This window comes from Triturus cristatus, chromosome 6 (genome assembly GCF_964204655.1).
Source record: "Triturus cristatus chromosome 6, aTriCri1.1, whole genome shotgun sequence".
Lineage (NCBI taxonomy): Eukaryota > Metazoa > Chordata > Amphibia > Caudata > Salamandridae > Triturus > Triturus cristatus.
Window position 1 is genome coordinate 398,924,971 of NC_140589.1, and position 19,552 is coordinate 398,944,522.

At 42.4% G+C, this 19,552-nt stretch overlaps 1 protein-coding gene across 2 annotated transcripts in view; it reads right to left on the bottom strand.

Annotated features, from left to right (window-relative positions):
• Positions 1 to 19,552, bottom strand: part of ERICH1 (glutamate rich 1) — a 91,486-nt gene that overhangs the window by 27,226 nt on the left and 44,708 nt on the right. For both annotated transcript variants that reach the window (XM_085610806.1, XM_085610805.1), the window contains exons 2-3: positions 17,329 to 17,490; positions 9,078 to 9,212 (exon numbers count right to left, since the gene is read on the bottom strand). In XM_085610806.1, coding sequence (XP_085466932.1) covers positions 9,078 to 9,212; positions 17,329 to 17,490 — 297 coding nt within the window. The remainder of the gene's footprint in view (positions 1 to 9,077; positions 9,213 to 17,328; positions 17,491 to 19,552) is intronic.

Below are 19,552 nucleotides of genomic sequence, written 5' to 3' on the forward strand. Positions count from 1 at the left end.
GAAGTCAGGTGCGCTGGCGTCAGCAGGCGTCGGGTGCTACAGTGCGAAGTGCAGCGGTGCCCTCAGGTCGTGGTGCAAGCAGCGGCGGTGTCAGATGGCGTCGTTGGTGAGACCAGGGTCACGGTGCATAGTGAAAGCAGAACTCGTCGCGGTGCTGGCAGGTTGCGGTGCAAGCAGCGTCGTCGTCGTTGCTGAAGCGCTGTCATCGGCTGATGAACTGGAGTCGATGGCGCCGGCATCAGTGGGCAAAGGCTGCGGTGCGGTATGAGGGCGGTGCATGGTGGGACTTTACGAACAGTGCCCTCGAACCACGGTGCAAGCAGCAGCGTAGATTTCGGCATGGAGCGTTGACGTCGGGGATACCAAGGCGTCGTTGTGAAGCAAGGCGGAGTGCGGAGCCCACAGGTCGCGGTGCGAGCAGCGGCTCGGTAGCGGCGTCAGCAGGTGTCGTCGGTGAGACCAGGGTCCCGGTGCGGCATTGCGGCGGTGCCCTCTGAGGTGCCTTCAGAACACAGAGTTGGCAGTTGCATGGTAGACGTCGTCGGGTTGCATTTTCTTCTGTTGCTGCACAAAACGCACAGTTCCCCTTGCTGAGGGCTGAAGAGCTTGAAGTCTTTGCTGTTCCTGAGACTTCTTGAACAGGGGGCAAGCTCTACCTCAAGCCCTTGGAGAAACTCACAAAAGTAGATTGCAGAAAGTTCAGACCTGTCCTTTCACTGCCCAAGACAGAAGCAACCACTGCAGACCAACAAAGCAAAGTACACAGCAATGTGGTAAATCCTCCTCACAGCTTCTCCAGCTCTTCTTCTTGGCAGTCTTCTTGTCCAAAAGAGTTCTAAAGTTCAGGGGTCGGGCCCCAATATTTATATCCCAAAATCCTTTGATCTCTTAGGCAGAGAGTATCTGTGCCCAGCCAGAACCAGTTCTGGCTTCTCTGGTGTGCCTTCCTGGCAGGGGGTGGAGACGGCATTGTCAGATGCAGACCAGGCCCTTTGAGGTGCAAGGAAATCTCCTCCCCCTTCCCCAATTGCAGCCCAGGTCTATTCAGCCCTTTCCTGACCCACCTAGACTATTTGGAGCCACTCCTGCTCCCTAGCCTTCGGTCATCCAAAACCCAGACAGACAATCCACATTTCAGCAGAGGCACACGGGATGACTGAGCAAGAAAATCCCTACTTTCTAAAAGTGGCATTTTCAAACACAGAATGTAAAAATCACCTTCACTAAAAGATGCCAGGTATACTAAACTTTATTTTCCCACCTAGTTCCCAAGGCCAGTTATGTTTATAAGATGTTATAAACAAACTTCCCATTATTTCCTAAGGGGAACAGGTAGCCTTACTATAGTGAAAAACGAAATTGGCAGTAATTCACTATCAGGACCTGCCACACACACCAGGGCATGTCCTACCTTTCACATATACTGCACCCTGCCCACAGGGGTACCTCGGGCCTACCTTAGGGGTGGCTGACATGTAAGAAAAGGGAAGGTTAGGGCCTGGCAAGTGGATGCACTTGCCAAGTCGATATGGCAGTACCAGACTACGCACAGGCTCTGCAATGGCAGGCTAGAGTCACATTTAAGGGCCGTTTGGCACAATCCAGTGCTGCAGTCCACCAACAGCATTTGATCTACAGGCCCTGGCACACGCAGTGCACTTTACTAGGGACTGACACATAAATCAGAGAGGCCAATCATGGAAACACCAATCCATAACATATTATAACACAGGAGCACTTGCACTTTACCATGATCAGCAGTGAGGAAAGTGCGCAGAAAAACTCAGCCAGCACAAACAGATTAAGAACCGGGAGGTCAGAAAGCAAAAATTCTGGGGAAACACGCCAAAAGATGCCAAGTCTAACATTTATTTTTTCCCAAAAATTGATTGTCTTCGTTTTTTTTTTATTGAAAATGCTGATGCTCATATGTGCCCTAACGTGTCCTGTTGTATTTTAGTAATCAATTGCAATCAGTCGCGGCCGGCATGACTCGCAGGAGGAGGAGGGTTGGGGCGGCATGGGGGATTGGGGTTGGGGGGGTTCGTGCGGGGAGGGTGGAGGTTTAATTTAAATAAAAATTAAAAAAAGAAAGGCCGGGTCCCGCGTTGTGTCGGCACCTCTCCTGGAAGCCTCCATCCCCTCCGCCAAACCAATCAGTGGAAGAAGCAGAAACATAAAATGTTATTTATAATACCATTTTATATTCCTGCATCTCGCACTGCGAGAAAGCATTGGGGTGCGCTCCACCGCCCACATGGAGGGGCCGCCCCTGATTGCCATGTCTTTTTATTCCAGCTTGAAGAACACTATCATCTAGCACATTTACACCTTTACCTTCATTTTAATTGTATTATGGTAGTGTAACATGTTCTAAAATTGGCTCAGCTAGCAATGATTTTAGAAAACAATCTTGAAAATGTATAAAAATGACTTCCGTTTGTATGTATTCTTTCGCATTAAATGCTACAGATGATTTCGGGTGAAGCTCGGGTGCGTTCAAAAGGAAAATGCCTTGCAATATTTTGGATTGCTTGCTGACTAATTTGCATTAAACGCAACTTAGACTTTTTGGGCATCCAGAGAGTTGTGTTTCCTTTTGCACATCTTAATGCACTATAAAAAGAAGGTAGAGCTGCCATATTTAAGGTGAATGGGGTTGGAGCAGGGACACAGTCAATAATGCTATCTCAATTAGTTTGAACTTGATTCCACATTTCATTTTGGAGCACTTTAATATTAATAGTCCCTGATCTAACCACAGATCTTGAAGTTTTCCCCAGAATTTATACTTGATTATCTTGAGGAGGCTGCGGAGTAGTTGACAGGACAGCAAAACAGATGGCCTCTTTTTCTTAAGCTTCTTGAACTACTTGAGTAAACAAGACTATAAAATTGGTTGTAGCAGCACCATTTCTCAATCCAGACTGCTCAATTGGTAATAAATAATTTGAATACCATTACAATTAAGAAGGGCAATTCATCTATAACTTTCCTTGTCAGATTTTACGCCACTTCAAGTATAGAGGCCAATGTGCAATCCGTCCTTGTATCCAACACTTTCGCAACACTGCTTTAACTAGTCATAACAACCTGTTCTTCCAAAACTCTGGTTCTCTCTTAAAATATGCATGGGTAAACAATAAGGGCCAGTGGCCCTTGATAATTCTGACTATTGTGTAACCAGCCACAGCTCAATTATTGTAACTATAAAGATCTATCGTATGTTACAAAACACTCCTTACAAAGTCCCAGACAGTTTCTTTTGTGCTGTCAATGTAGTCACAAGATCGTTACTCTGGAATGGGTCCCGCCTCCCTAAGGACTGCACTCTATGATCTCATCAGAGAGTTTATGATGGGGGAATTGCACGTACGACAGGGAGAAAAGCCATGTCCACATGGGGTGCAAGGGGAGAACTGCATACTGGGAACCAACGTAAATTATTTATTTAAAATCTAACACATTCCTTGGTCTTGCACGCCATAGCGCAAGTCGTAGAAACGACTTGCGATGTAAAGCTACGCGTGGTAACAACGCGGTCGTTGTAACAACTACGTTGTTACCTATCTGCGTGGTAATAGCAGCGTTGTAAACGCTGTTTGCCATGGACAACACTCCATTGGGCCTTACCCAGTCATGCTCTACATTTAATGTGGGCTCCCCTTCACTTATGAGCACTTTTTGCTACCCACAATAGCTTTGAATTCTTCAACCAAATACACTGGACCATTTGTTACATGCTTTCCTTTTCCCTTCCTCCTTTGCTTCATACAATTATAATTTATAATGCGTGTTTGCAAATCTGTTTTTAGATTGTAAATGACTGTCTTCCCGATCTGCTCTAATTTACGCAGTACTGAATGCATTATTGATATAAACCTTCAACAAACACTGGAAAACCACCACATGCCAGACTGTTGAACCCACTTTTGTCTTACTTATGATTTATGTTCTTTTGTTCCACCACAATTCTTTCACAGTCCACAAGCAGAGGTTCGATGTTGTAGGAAAACCCAAGCTATAGTTTCAATGGAACCACTCCTGAATTTCATGTAGGCTGTTGATTTTTTCTGTCTATTACTATTAATAGATTTATTCGCCCCCAATGGCTTCAATGTAAGATATTGCCTTGACTAACAGGTGTAAGGTAACTGTTAGACCTGGCCCTCTCTGTAGGGATATCCCCAAACGTTTTGCCTTTTTTTCCAATTTTTCTGAATTTGTTTTTGTTGCCCTCGGGTCTCTGTGCACTTTACCATAGTTAATCCAACATTATTTGATCCTTCTAATTCCCAGCCTAGTCAAAAAGGATTACATTATTTCATACATATTAATAAACTGAATCACGTTTGGCAATGTCATCAAGTAAGCTGATTTGCAAGTACATTTTTGAGGATTGCCATCCTAAAGTTGCAACTAAAGAAGCCACCTTACTTACTAATAAAGACACTTCTGGTAACTTCTTTTTTGCCTCTACCTCCTGTATTTATGATGCTGTGTTGGTTTTTGGTAGGTTATCTGCTTTAGGCACTTTGCCACTACTGATCGGGAAACATCCTTTACCACGCAACCATTACAACGCGGTATGGTTACATTGTGGTTTTTACAACGAAAGTCGTTACACCGACTTGCACTGGAGGGCGCTCTAGACTAAGGAATAGTGTGAATTACTATTCCAACACCTTCCCTACTGTACGTAGACTGGACTTGGAATAGTAATTCACACTATTCCTAAATCCAGCACCCTCCAACGCAAGTCGATGTAACGACTTGCGTTGTCAAAACCGCGATGTAACATACCGCGTTGTGATGGTACGCGTTGTACCATCATACATCCCTATTGATCAGAGTCAAAGTACAAGAGTTCCCTGGGTAAATTGTTATCATGATTGGTTATCCATGATTGGCATATTTTACTGGCAAGCCCCAAGTAAAGTGCACTGAGTGTGCCCAGGGCATGTAAATCAAATGCTACTAGTGGGCTTGCAGCACTGATTGTACCACTCACACAAGTAGCCTTCCAAATGTAACTCAGACCTGCCACTGAAGTGTCTGCGCGAGCAGTTTTCAACTGCCATGGCGGCCTGGCAAGTGCACCATCTTGCCGGGCACCAACCTTCCCTTTTCTTACATGTAAGACACCCCTTAAGTAGGCCATGGGCAGGGTGCAGTGTATGTGAAAGGTAAGACATGTACTGGTGTCTGTGACATGTCCTTATAGTGAAATTCTGTGATTTCTTTTTTCTCTATTGAAAGGCTATCTGACCCATAGACTAACATGGGAGTTGCTTTGAAACATCTTACAAGTATAACTTTCCATTGGGACAAGTCAGAGAAATGGAGTTTAGGCTCTCTGAACTCAGAATATAACAACAAATCTTTTTAGGGAGATGGTTTTTTAATTGAAAATGCCACTTTTAGAAAGTAGACATTTTCTTATTTAACCATTCTGTGTGCCTCTGCTGGTTTGTGTATTGACTGTCTGGTTTTGGAGTTACAGCGGCTGGGGATGTGCATTCACTGTACACAGCCACGGGGTTGGGGGCGGAGGTGTCTCCTGCCTTTCCTGGGTGACTCAGAGCTGAGCAGACAAGTAAAGCTATGAGGAGGACTACTGCCTCTTTGCTGTGTGTGCTTTGCTGGGTGGGCCTGCAGTTGCTGTTTCGGCCAAGAAGAGGACAACGGACTGGACTTTGCTGTGTATCCTGCTTGTGAAGTATCTCCAAGGGCTTGTGTGTGCTTGCCTCCTGTTAAGAAGTCTCAGGGACACAAAAGATTTCCTGCAACTCTGCTGGTGCTGCTGGACTCTCATCTGAGAGTCCTACCTTTGCTTGAGGTGCCTCCTTCCAGTTACAGGGCATCAGAGGTGGGTACTGCAGCTAATCTCTGCCAGAACCAGCGCGAAGCAACGCAAAGCCATACAAAGCCTCTCAGAACCGACGCCGGACGATGTAAAGCCTTGCCGAGTCCCACCAAACAGCTGAAAGCTCAGAACCAACACTGGACGATGCGAAGCCTCGCTGAGTTCCGCCAGAGAGCTGCCAGCCTCTCGGAATCCGATGCCAGGCATCGCAAAGTCTCGCCGAGTCCTGCTGGGCGACACGAAGACCCGCAGCCCCCAGCACGGATGCTGAATGGTGCAAAGCCTCGCAAAGCGACACATCCCCCCCGGTGTGTCACATATCGTACCTGTGCACCAAGTTTTTTCATGCATAACCTACAAACCAGAACTGTGCTGGATTTCGATGCCTCACTTCCCCCTACATTCTGGATTCGACGCATCACTTCTCCTGTGGGCAGCAGAACTGGTTCCTCGCCTCCCCAGGGACTCAGGAAAAGACGCGGCGCTGTGCTTTACAACGCTTTCCTTCTCTGCAGCGGTTTGGCCTTGTGAACTTTGGTGCACCTACAGGTACTTTGGTGTAAAATCACGCATCAATAGTTTTCTATGGACCCATTGCTTGAAACCTTTTAAGGTCATATTTCGAATTGTGTATGTTGGATTTTTGTTGTTTTGGTCTTGTTTGAATTAGATAAGCATACTTTATTTTTCTAACCTTGTGTGGTGTTCATTTGTAATGTTTTCACTGTGTTTGGAGTACAAATGCTTTACACATTGCATTTTGGACACGTCTTTCTGCTCGGGCCAAGCTACCAAGGGGGTGAGCAGGGTTTATCTAAAGTGTGTATCCCTCTTACCCTAACACGAAGCAAGGGTCCCTACTTGGACATACCTCTGCCAACTAGAGACTCCCATTTATAACAGACTACAATTACAATTCTCTCAATTTACAAAAGAACTGAAGTAGACAAGCTAAACACACACAGAAACATGAATTCATCAAGAATAATACATGGTCTTATGCTGTGTGTTGCGCTGAGATGGTGAATATTCAGGGTGAGTTCAGTTTGTCTTAATGATATAACAGAAGCGGTTATTGGCATAAGGACAGTTTTCAAGGTTGACAAGCAATCCTCGGCAATGATTTCTAGAGAATGGCAAAGGGTTGCTACTTGTTCTGTGTCATGCACCACACTGGCATCTATATTTAAAAAGAGAGACTGCATCTCTCCTTATACTATACCACAATGTTTTTGCCATGAATAATAATTATATATAGGAATTTTAAGCCAAGGCATGTGAATGCAACAGGCAGGTGCCAATAAGGTCCCCAATTCTTTCCCTAGCGAGAAATAGGTTTTGCTTGCTTAATCCCCTTCTTTCATGAGTTATGGGGGCCCAATGCTTTGTCTTTGAATATCCACTGTTAACTTCCATTGTCCGGTTCAGGATCAGTAATCAGGAATAATCCACTATGTCTGATGGAAGAGACTGTCTTGACCCCTGCTAACAAGAAGACAGCGGAGTAATAGGAGAGTCCTTGGTGAAGACTATGCTAATCTGAAGGAGATGGGGCTGTAGAGATGCCTTGGCTAGATGACTCGAAGCCACTGCTGTGGTGCAAGGAGAGACTTACACCGTTTTGGGAGATGTAAAGTCTGGAAGACCCAAGCACATCTACATAGCAAGGGTAACTGCATTGACGACTGAAGGAGAAGGAACCATGTAACTCGTCCAGGGAGTGAGTTATTGTTTGAGCCTCTAGCGTAAAGAAGCTTCGGATGGCAGGAGACCAGTATCTGCCATCCACAGTTAAAACTCCAAAGAAATACCAGACTAAGAGGAAATTGACATCAGCAGAAGAGACCGTACAAGCAAGTATGCTCAATACTCTGAGCTTGGGTAGGCACAACTTGTTTGGGTAGCGGGTTTTGTGACTGAGCTAATGGCTGAATCGCAGCCACAGGATTACAGTGACTGCAAGCACCACAACCCCTATAGCAGTCTCCTCTCGACTGGTGTGGATCTTCTCACTGCATTGTGTGTGCTAAACTCTTTTTGCCGATTACAAACGAACTGGTGAGCTGGCACCAGGACTGATAACACTCTTCTCTGTGGGCTGTACAGGATGCCACTCAGGCAGGGAAGTGCAACCCACTCTGACCAGCAGGCACTGCCTGCAGATGAACTCTACTGTTTGAACTGTGCCCCCCAAGGACAGAAATGTACAATGACATTGCAACCCAGTAAGGGTGGGACAGGTACATGTCTATCAAGGGAAACACGAGCTGGCCCTCTGGACCTAATAAGAAAACTTCCTCCTCCACCATCCTCTCCCACCCCGGGCCAAGGGCTAATATACTCTACCACTACAGACCATCCTGAAATTACCATGGCTACTATTCCTTTTTGTGCCCATGAGAAATGCCCGCTGTTTATTTTTTGTAGCAATTTCATAGCATGTGTTAAAGTACTTTTTCTTTTTGCAAACTGAAGTACTGACTGGATAGTAGATCATTGATTGCTATCTGATGTTGGTTGAGTTCTGAGTTTCTAACCCCGTCACCATTTCCCTGGTCTTGGACTGCTCAACTTCGCTACACCAAGAGAAAGGAGAGTCCTAAATGTGTTGACCCTGATGATGAATTTTGGGTCCATTAGTAAGGATAAGCCGCAGGACACCAGTCATAAATGGCTGATTCAGCCAAACTAAGCAGAGTAACCAGAGTGCCTACGGACTCATGAAAACGTTTCCACAGCATATTTCACAAAAAAGTCCTGATACCAGCAGATTCTTTTCATTAACCCATGACAAAGGTAGGATAATGGTAGTTCAAAATACAATATCCGAATTTACAATTACAAATAAAATGTACAAAATGCAAAATACAAAAATCCCTTCCCATGTTGACAGAAGGGATGCCAATGCCAAGATGGCAAGCCTTATTTGAATTAGGAATTACATTTTAATGAAAGATGCTTTACTATTCATGATACTTTTCTAGAATGCTGTGCTTGTTAAGAGTAATTAGGATTTTGGGGTCTTTATATTTAAATTATTTTATAGTAATATTGTATTGTGGAATTTCTGTTGTGAAAGACATCATGACAAAATCAGTTAAATAAAATTATAAAAATTCTGATAAGCCATGCTCCTAGGGATGGGCAAAATGCACAGGCAGCTCTTACAGCTTGGAATAAGTCAGGATAGCAGAAAAGGTTAACCACTTACTGTCATCAGTGTCACCACTATCAGTATTTTCTGATTCAGTAGCCATGTTGTCTACCGAAGAAACCATTGCAAAGTCAGCAGGAGGAAGGCTTGCAGTGTAAACCTTCTGTTGACTTGAAGCATTTATTTCCAAACCTGCAAAATATATATTGCACAAATTAAAGCAGTACTTTAATTAAGCATCAAAAATTCAACCATTTCATAATACCGCAAATACAAGAAAAAGATGGCAAGGAGCTGGCGATTCCTAATGATTAAAGTGCCTTCCTGAAAACGTTGAATAAACGAAAAGTATTTTGCAACAAGGATATTATGGTTTATTGCCCTTCAAACTTATGTTTATACAGCTAAAAACTAGTCATGGCAGCAGATGCTCTTGACCGTTAATTTAATTGAAAGCGTATTTAGTGCAAACCTCCCTTGTATGTAAACCAGTATACAAATTGTTTTATTATTAAAACATTCTTAAATCATTTTGAGTGCTGTTTTGTGGTCATTCTTGTACGAGTGTATTGCTTTTATCTCATTACTTCCAGATAGAATGGTTTTGCTTCACCTACTTCTATCCAATATTGGAATCTTATAAACTAATTTGACTTAAGCTCTTCTCTGAGGTTCAACATACAGCAATGGTTCTTAACCTGGGGTCCTGTTGGCGTGCAACACAGTTTCTCATAACCTCACCAAGAGCACACCAACGGCTCGTACCTGGAGTGGTGTAGTCCCTATTCGGACTTTGTCACTTCCCCAAGTGGACCCATCTCTATTGCTTGTGATCTCAAATCAATAGTAGAAACTGTGACATTCTCAATAAGAATGAAAGACACAGGTCAATAATTTTAGGGAGTTTATATAGAGAATTATTAAGCAAAATACACTAAATGTATCATCAGTATGGTCGGCAGTAAATACAGATCATAAGTACAAAGAACTCTGTAAAGTTCAATGGGAAATCCAGCATAAATTCACATTCTAAAAGTGGGAAATGGGGTTCAGGGTTACACCTTTCTAAAGGACTTTAGACAAAAGAGTTTATACATTACTATGCAGATACATGGTTCTCAGGATATGCACCAATGAGGAACAAGCAAGAAGAAACATTTTACTACAGAATACATTTTAAGATTTTCTCATAATACTATTGCATTGAATTCAGTTGCTCTCCATGTTTATTCAAGTACTATAACCTACAGATTGTATAACAATAGTGTGAGACATCTGGGATGTCCTTGAATAGGCATAGAGTAGTGAGAGCCCTCTGGCAACACTCACCACCTCTTAGTCAGAAGCCTACAATTATTTATTTAGAGCCAGGAAACAACAACGATCACGTGATATGCTGCAACATCAATTCAAAATGTAGGAAAACATAAGCTTGAATCATGTTATTGCAAGTTAAGTTTCTAATACATTTAAAGCTAAAAATAAAAAAAAACAATACAGCTTCCACACCCACATCTGAGGAATTCTAAATCATCACTTGACTACAGAACAGCATTCATAAGCTTTGGGTTCTTCTCCGTGGATTCTCCCAAGTCCTTTATGGTGTCAAAGAAATCACTTTGCATCTCTTCGACCTTTATGTCAATTATTTTTTATTCTCTCGATGCTGAAATCTTTTTAAACCCACGGTCCATCCCATTGCTTTCTGAAATTCCCTTGCTGAATTTTAGGAAGAGAAGCACATATGCAATGCCAATTAGTATAATCAAAAAAGGAGTTAAGAGCAATTTCCGCATTCCTCTACCTATTCAGTCGAACCACTCTCCTATCTTAACAAAACCTCTACGAAGCATATTCCTTCCCCCCACTATAGATGCCTTTGATACTCACCTATAATTCAGCAAACACCTGGCTTTTGACCAAATAACTACGTGCACATTCACTTTACCCCAATACCACAACAGTTTTGTTCCCCTCCTTCTTCCTTACCATACAGAAGTGCCTCTTTTAGCAATGTCAATGCTGAATCTTGGGGTAGTTCCTTTAAAATCTCTGTTCCCTTCCCAATAACATGTTCAAGGCTAAATTTCTATAGCCCTTTCTTTTCGTCTGATCTTATCTTCTCAGTCAACTCGTCTACAAAAACTCTTTTGTCTTTGTTAATCCTACAGGTTTAATTATGCATGGTTTGATTGGCAGCACTCACGTTAGTGACGGACCAAAGAATTTTATCATATACTCATGCTGATTCCTGGATCTAAAAGCTTTAGAAGAACGATAAACATGGTAAGAAGCCGACAAATACATATTTGTATCTGTCACGTTTGGGACATTTTCTAAAGGCTTGTTGCAATCGGAATAGAGCAAATTAATAGGATTACGTTGATAATACAGATTCAGAAAGATAGCGCAGGAAAAAGAGTAAGACGGAGGCAAATGGACAAAGGCAAATAAGATGCCCCTTCAGATACAGAGGTTGAGGGGTAGAAGCAGACAAAACATTTTTTATTTGCATAACTTTCACAACTCAGCTAGCATGAGAAAATACATGTAAACCCTCTCATGATGCAGGAGGTGGGAATTTTTGCTTTCCCTAGCTGGTTTACTGACAATCAATTTAATTGTGGTGTTTACAAGGGATCTCTTCACCTAATACATAGATGTCCACCATCCACCAAACCACAGAAACAGCATCTGCCAGAGCTACAAGTGAGAATTTCCAGCGTTGGTTCGCCATATTAGCTTAAATCAAATCAAGGAAAGAGACTGAAGTATCAAGATGAAGCAAATAGTCCCCTTATCATAACTACCCTATCTCAAAGATACAGTGGTTTTTATTCTGTGTCAGCTGGAGGCCTAAAGTCCTCTGACCATTACCCTAGCTCTCTAGCAGTCCTTCTGAACGTTTTTCAGTGATTCGCATGAGTTCCCTTTGCAAATGTAATGACCTAAAAGAGGCTAGTCATAGTCAGTCAGTCATCAGATTCAAATTTGATTCTTGCAAGATAGGTCCAATCCAGTCCAGAGTAATTTCGATTGACCGTTCTCTCTCTTTTTGGTGGTTTGGTAGTTGTCGAATCTAAGCTCTCATCCACAATGTCAGGTTGTTCAGCAGGTTGCAATTCTTGTAACTCTCTAACTTCTCTTATTGTTTCTGGTCTTTCCTAGTCGTCAACTGTCTCTTTCGGCTTGTTTTAGTCTGTGGCCAGCCTCCCTAGCTTGAGCTGGAGTCCTGAGAGGTGCTTGTGATCTCTGGCTCTGATGAGGCTGAATCATTCTCAGAGGTTGAACCTTCTCTGGATGTCCCACTCTCTGATTCCGGTGACCTTTCCTCAGGCAGATTTGATACATCTCTCCACGAGTTTAGCACTGCCTCTGTGAAGACGTATTCTTGCCTCAGCAGTCAGGGATTCAGTTGCCATTGGAATGACCACACCATTACCTGGCTCTTGTTCCCATTCATGCTTTTCTTTGGAAGACTGTGAGCCCTCAGAATAGTCTTCCTCCTCATTGGAGGCCTCGGAAATTTTAAACCTAGGGTGACTCGAGGTATTGGATGTTGGTTCTACTTCTTCCCCTTCTTGCTTTACCCCTTTGGTATGTGAAGTGTGTATCCCACCAGTACTCTTGACAGCATTGTTACAGACCAGTATCACCTGATACCAGCCTCTCCAACGCTCCTCCAGACAAGACTTGTGGACCTGCTTCATTATGTGAACCCAATTGCTGGGGTTCAAATCAAGCCCTGGAAACTCTGACAGCTGGAGTAACAGCATCAACCGGATGGGAGATAGAATGCACTACATCAGCCAATCCTTTGCAGTACTTGAAAATCAGATCCTCTGTGATATTCAAAAGAACAGCTGCAGTAACAGAAGGAATTTGCATGGCTCGTCTCATCAACACCTTGTGGAGAGACAATACTGTTTGTCTACAGGGGATGCTTCATATGCTCATCAATACCAGAGGAACTGCATTGTCCCAATTAGATGTAGAGGCACCCACCTTGACCAATTTTGATTTGATTGTCCAATCCAGTCTCTCTACGATGCAGGAAGCGTCTGGTCTATAACTGCAATGGAACCTCCGGTCTATCCCCAGCGCTGTGCATTGTACTGCATTACCCCGCTCTTGAAGTGACTTCCTTGATGTGATTCAAGATGAATTGGTATCCTAAATTGCATTATCAGCTCCTGCAGTTTGGCAACTGTCATGGGATATGCCTTGAACCGGCGAGAAAATAAACATACAATCACAAGAATGAACTCAATTGGCTGCATCAGGGCATGTCTACAAAATCGATCTGGAGAAGGTTGCAGGGACCATCAGACTACAACCTTTTTGCCCACATTTTGTTTCTGTCAAGTAGCACAACGTTGACACAAACTCTCTACCATTGATTGAAAATGGGGATTGTATTGTTTAAAGGTATACACCATCCCATCTCTGCTCATGTGTTCGACCATGCATATTCTGTACCATGGCAGGTAGCATTTAATCTGGGAGCACCTACATCCAGTCACTGGATCTCCAATGGTCACTGGTATCCCTTACCCATCTGGAGCAGTGTGTTGCGGTTCTCTCAGCTCCTTGAAAGCATGTACAGCGTTTAACACCATATTTGCTGCAATTTCTCTTTCTACATTGCATGGCTCATCCATGTGAAAGGTGCTGGACTCAAGAGCACAATATCAGGCGATTTCATCCTCATAGGTTGCCTTTGGTGACAAAATCATAGCTGCTGGTGTGCAGCACACTTTACCATTGCGGTTTCCTTCTGGAATTGTAGGTCTTCCAACAGACAGAAGACATACAACCCATTACTCGTGGGGGACCCAGCAGAGTTCATGAATCCCCTCAGTGACCACAACTGCCCGAAGTCATTCACAACCCCAAACCCAAACTGGCTGTCAGTATAAATGGTAACTTATAAGTCTTCTGATGTACAACAGGCTCTGGTAAGGGCAATCAATTCAGCCACTTGTGCAGATGTTACATGGCACAGGTAGATGCTTCCATGACCCATCGACAAAATGGGTATGGTCGTATTCAGGCTTTTTTTGCATAACTTGTCATGGTCAAAGTCTCCCTTTTCATCTCCCTTTTGATTAGGCAATAGAGAAGCAGGATTTAGGGTGTTGCTTCTTCTGATAGAGACATTCTCGGCAGCCAGAATGATTCTCTCATAGCGGGTTAAGTGGCTGTTTGTCAAATGCTGAGAGCGTGTGCGAGTCATGAGGATTTCAATAGAATCGGGGACCATCTCAACTAGTGGGTAGCCTATCACTATCCCTTCTGATTGCTGAATGCGAACGCTTACCGCTGTGACCACTTGAGACAACCAGGCAATGCTGTAGCTACTGGATAAAGAATCACTGAAAAACACCCAATGGGGTGCTTAATCTCCCTATGGTTCTGTGTTAGCATGGATAAAGCACACCCATCTCAATCATGGCAAAAGATCACAAATTCTTTAGAGTAGTCTGGCATTCGAAGAGCGGGTATGCTGCAACATCAATTTAAGATTGAGCTTGGTTCATGTTAGCGCAAGTTCAGTTTTCAATACATGTAAAGTTAAAAGAGAGTACAGCTCCCACAGTCCTACTCAAGTCACCCGAGACAATTTAGAAAATTAAATTATAATATCAGATTAATAAAGTAAATATACATAAAAATAATTAAATTCCTGTGAGCAGCACAAGTAGTTGATGGCCTCAATTTAGGTAGCAGTGCTATGCAGCACAAATAAGAGAGCGCGCACTAGGACTAAAAAAGACAGAGATACATTAGAATCTAGCATTGGATAGTACTACTCTTTTGTTAGTTGTAAGTATTTCACCTATGAGGGCAGAGATATCTTTATCTGAAAAACCCAATATTTTAAGCGTTTCCATAGTGTGGCTACAAGTTGGCCCACACACAGAATTCTTACAGCCAGAAATAGACCCAATTAATTAAAACCCTTGTCGGCTTTGCAGGCTTGAAGGACTAATTACATGTGCTAATGCTGTGGGACGTTGCAAGAAGCTATTAAATGAAAACATCCTTTAATATAGCAGAAATCATAGGGGAAAGGGAGAGTAGACACCTGAAATTTATGAGTGACAATCAAACTAGAAGACATTCACCAACTCACTTAAATGAAAAGAATAATGTACCTGTGGTTAAAAAACCACCAGCCAAATTGCAAAGGAAAGAAGATACCAATGCTGGATCATTTGTAGGTCTGGGAGCAAGGGGGGAAACAAACCAAAAAATGCAAAAAAAAAATCAGCGCGACTTGTACCCTTTTACTATAGGCCAATATAAACTCTATGGGCTGCCCACTGCTATACATAAATATCAGGAAGTTTCTAAACTGCCCAGGACATCGAGTGAGAAAAGGAGTCCATGAGTGATTTACTCTTTCATTTCCTCCCTAGAACTCCAGTGGCATTGTCATCTCTACCCAGAGGAACTCATATTCAGGAGGTTTCATGTATCTAATTTAATACAGTGAGGAACAAAGCTACAATTGTAACCCCAGGTACACTCGTTGGCCAGCCTTCTTCCTATTATTACCAAATTTGGAGTCCAGTGTTGATGCTCCATGGTAAATATTAGTACAGTGCAATTCTTTTCCCCTAATTTCACTGTAAAACTCTCCTGGTGGTCCTCATCAAGTATCCTTTTCTTGATAATTCCAGTGCTACTTACATTGAGAACAGACACCAACTTATGGGCATATGTGCCACGAGGCTTAAATCAAATGTTTCTTCATCTGGGCTAATGAAGACTGTCGAATTAGAATATATCCAGAGTTCTATGGTAATGAGTGTGGCCTACATTTGAGTCCACACTTTGTCCCTACCTCTAGTTATGGGGTCGGTGGTTGTGCTATACTATTACAGAGCAATGAGGTCAAAGCTATGAACACCTATTTGAGACGCTCTAGGAACAAAGTGGCTCTAATCTTGGCTATATCACTTCCCTTTATTCCCGTCTCTATATTCGTTTTTTAGGTCTCGGCTAGCGTAGGCTGCGCAGACATGCACAGTCTTGCTGGCAAGATTCAATGTTTTAGGTTAGATTTCTCTAGTGGGCTTTAAGCCCCACCCCTCCTTTCCATTGGCTGGCGTCACCGTTTATGCTAAACGGTGGCCAGCCATTGGAAAAGAGCGTCTCGTGACGTACACTTTTTCTCCTTTAGAGCCGTCCCAGTTGGACTGGCTGCCCCAACTTACTGCTGGCGTAAACGTTTTTTTTATCTTTATGGGGTTAAACACATGGCCCTATAAAGATAAGAAACCAGTCATGCGTGCCAGTCCAACTGGGACGCTCTAAAAGAGAGTTGTTGTTGAAGTCCCTGGAAAATGCTCCGACGTTCCTAGGCTGTACGCGTGACGGACGTGAAGACCTGTCATTAACAGAGGTTCTCCCCTGGGAACAAGTCGTTATGACTGACAGAAACCAGCGAGGTCAGCGATGTTTAAGCCATGGATAGTGAAGCCTACCAGCTGCTTCCATGAGATTTGACGAGGCATTGGTGGCTGGAAGTACGGGACGTCTTGAAAACTAGACCGCAGGGTTCCACCAGTAGCCATGTTGGAAATCCGTCGTAGAAAAAACATGTCAACATCATATTACAAAATCTCACTTCAAGTTTGTTCACCTACTCCCAACATGGCAGACGAGTGTTTGCATACTCATTTAGCCTCATAAATTTAAATGTTTAGATGCATGCGCATATTACACCATGATGCGGTCACGCTACTGTTTTAAAAAACACATTTACTGATTTCACGAAAAAAATGTGTCAAGAATTTTTTTCTATCCTATAGTGGTCACTCTGTCCGTTTGCTAATTTTCTAACGTTTTTCTAAGGCTTGTTGGCCTTCTTTATGTGTTGATGATAGACTCTATGACGTCAGTATACTGCGCCCTTTGCTGCCCGTGCATGCTTTGCCGGCGGGGCTGCTTCACTTGCTAATCTGAGAGTGTTGGCTATGGGGAGCGACTTCTACCTGCGATATTACGTGGGCCATAAGGGAAAGTTCGGTCACGAGTTCCTTGAGTTTCGACCTGATGGTAAGTTCCCGAGGCCTGGTGTGCAAGCAGCCAGGATGGACGAATAAAGCTATGTGTCTGAGCTGCTACATACTTCAGCATTCGTTACCCAAAGAGCGTACATGTGAAAAAGCAATAATGACAACAAACATTAGGAATTACATGAAATACAAACAATAATAAGTTACCAATACATTTTGATGGTAACACATACAACAGAAAACAGCTTAAACTGAAGAGGTATTTTTGAACATTCCAATACCTGTCAGTCTGGCAGAGTCCGCTGAAATCCATGCTTTTTCTGAATCATTTTGCTGCAAATCTGTATTCCCTGGAGATGTTTCACTGTTCACATTTGGAATTGATGCTGGTGGAAAAGACAGGCCCTCAGGATATAGCTTCTTTAGGACTTTCTGTTTGAAAACTAGAAACCAACATAATAATACTTGTATTATATAAGTTTTTTAAAGTGGAAATATAGATCATAATACATAGTAGGTATTAATATTAAAATATTTGCTGAATCACAAACGATCACACACACACACATATATATCTTTATTTGTTTGAGTCAACAACTAATGTGACATTTACTGGCTGTCAGCAATGCCTATATAAAGTCTCGTTTTTTTTCAAAGGAAGAGTCCATTTCTGTGTTTAACTATAGATAGTGCTATACTGTCTGGAGATCAGCTTTGTTCTGATTCTCAAGAGCAAATAATACCAGCAGTGGAAAGCATGTTAAAGCAGTGAGGTTCATAGGCATCAGTAAATGTATGTGTGGAATGCTGATTACCCACCTTATACCGGGAAATGGATTAGATACCAGATATTTGTAATGGAAGTGCAGGCTGTAGTAAGAAATAGAGATAATATATATCCCTTAACAGAACGGGGGACCTCATCTATAAACCCAGGATCCCCAAGCAAGTTATTCTTTATGTTCAATTCACAGAGTTTAGACTAATGTTAATAAACTACTTTTGCTATGGTGTCAAATGAATGAAAAGTCTACATCACAAAAAATTGAAAAAACACAAAAAACACAAGTTTTAGGAAAGCAATCAAACTTGATATTGATCTTAAGTATTTATGCAAAAAACATGATATTTGTTACACGGCAGGGGAAACTTCACAGGATAAGTATATGCAGCACATAATTGCTCTTGTGTAGAACTGCAATGCAGATAAGTGTGCTAGTCATTTAACACAGTTAGGGCATCATGTGTATATTTCTTGGAGTGGAATAATTTTGTTTTACACAATTAATCATTGATACACAGAGTTTACAGCATAAACCCTATTGATTGTCTACAATAGTTTGGCTTCCACAGAAATAATTTACAGAAGCCTTCAAAACAGACATTACTAGACTCATTCACTTGTGTGTAAAATATAGTTAGAAATCCATGAATTGTTAGGTTCTTGGTATGATTTATAAATGTCTAGAACTTAGATTTCCATGTACACATCTTACTCTCTGCATTTACTTCTACAAACTGTGCATTAGCACAAAGACGTGTAAGAAAGTGAATTATGCGAGTACAAGTAATAACGCCACTAACCTCTTCGGTTCAAAGGTTTAAGTAATTTAAACCTGAGCTCAACCTGTGGTAGTTATGGCAAAGAGCAGCTAGTGTAAACTGTGTTAAGTATTTAGAATTATCAAAACAGGTAAAAAGTCAAAAGACACAACACAGTAAAAATCAGACTTCCGTTTATAAAATAGAGAAGAATTTAATAAACAAAATAACACCAAAACAGAAATCCAATAAATAAACCGTAGATATAAATTTTAGACAATTTAAGGAAAACAGCTCCAAAAAGCACTATGCACCAATGACAGTCGATTGTTGCAGTAGACCAGGATGCAGGCACGGATTGGATACACAAACCAGATCTATCCCAGCTGGAGATTTTACCATGGGACTTAGTCTCTGAAATGGAAGTTGCAGTTCTCCAGGAGGGTAAGTTTGCAGTCTTTGTCTGAGGAAGTACTCTCAAAGTCACATAGCCATTGAATGGGGCTCAGTTGAAGCCGTTGGTGTTTGGAAGGAGAAGCTCAGAGCATAAAAATTTTAATTTTGCGTCCAGAGAACTCCTTGCATCTGTCAGAAGGGATGTCACTTTAGGGACATGGTAACTATAAAATTCTACATGTCCTACTTTTAAATACCAACCACCCTACCTTGCGGGCTAGAGGGCCTACATAGGGGTGACTTTTTAATATTTATATGGGAGGTTATCCCTGTTAAAAAGGGTAATTTTGGCAGGTAGGACTGCAGGTTTAAACTGTAGCAGTCAGGCTACATTGGTAGGGCTGAAGCCATGTTTTCCCTGCCACATGAGTGGATGGCACATTAAGTGCTGCCATCCACAGGTGACATTAAACTTTCCAAGCCATGGGTGTCGTTTCCACACCATATACTGTCACCATTTAGGAAAGTTTGATATGCCAATTAGGCATTAGCCACTTTTTACATGTT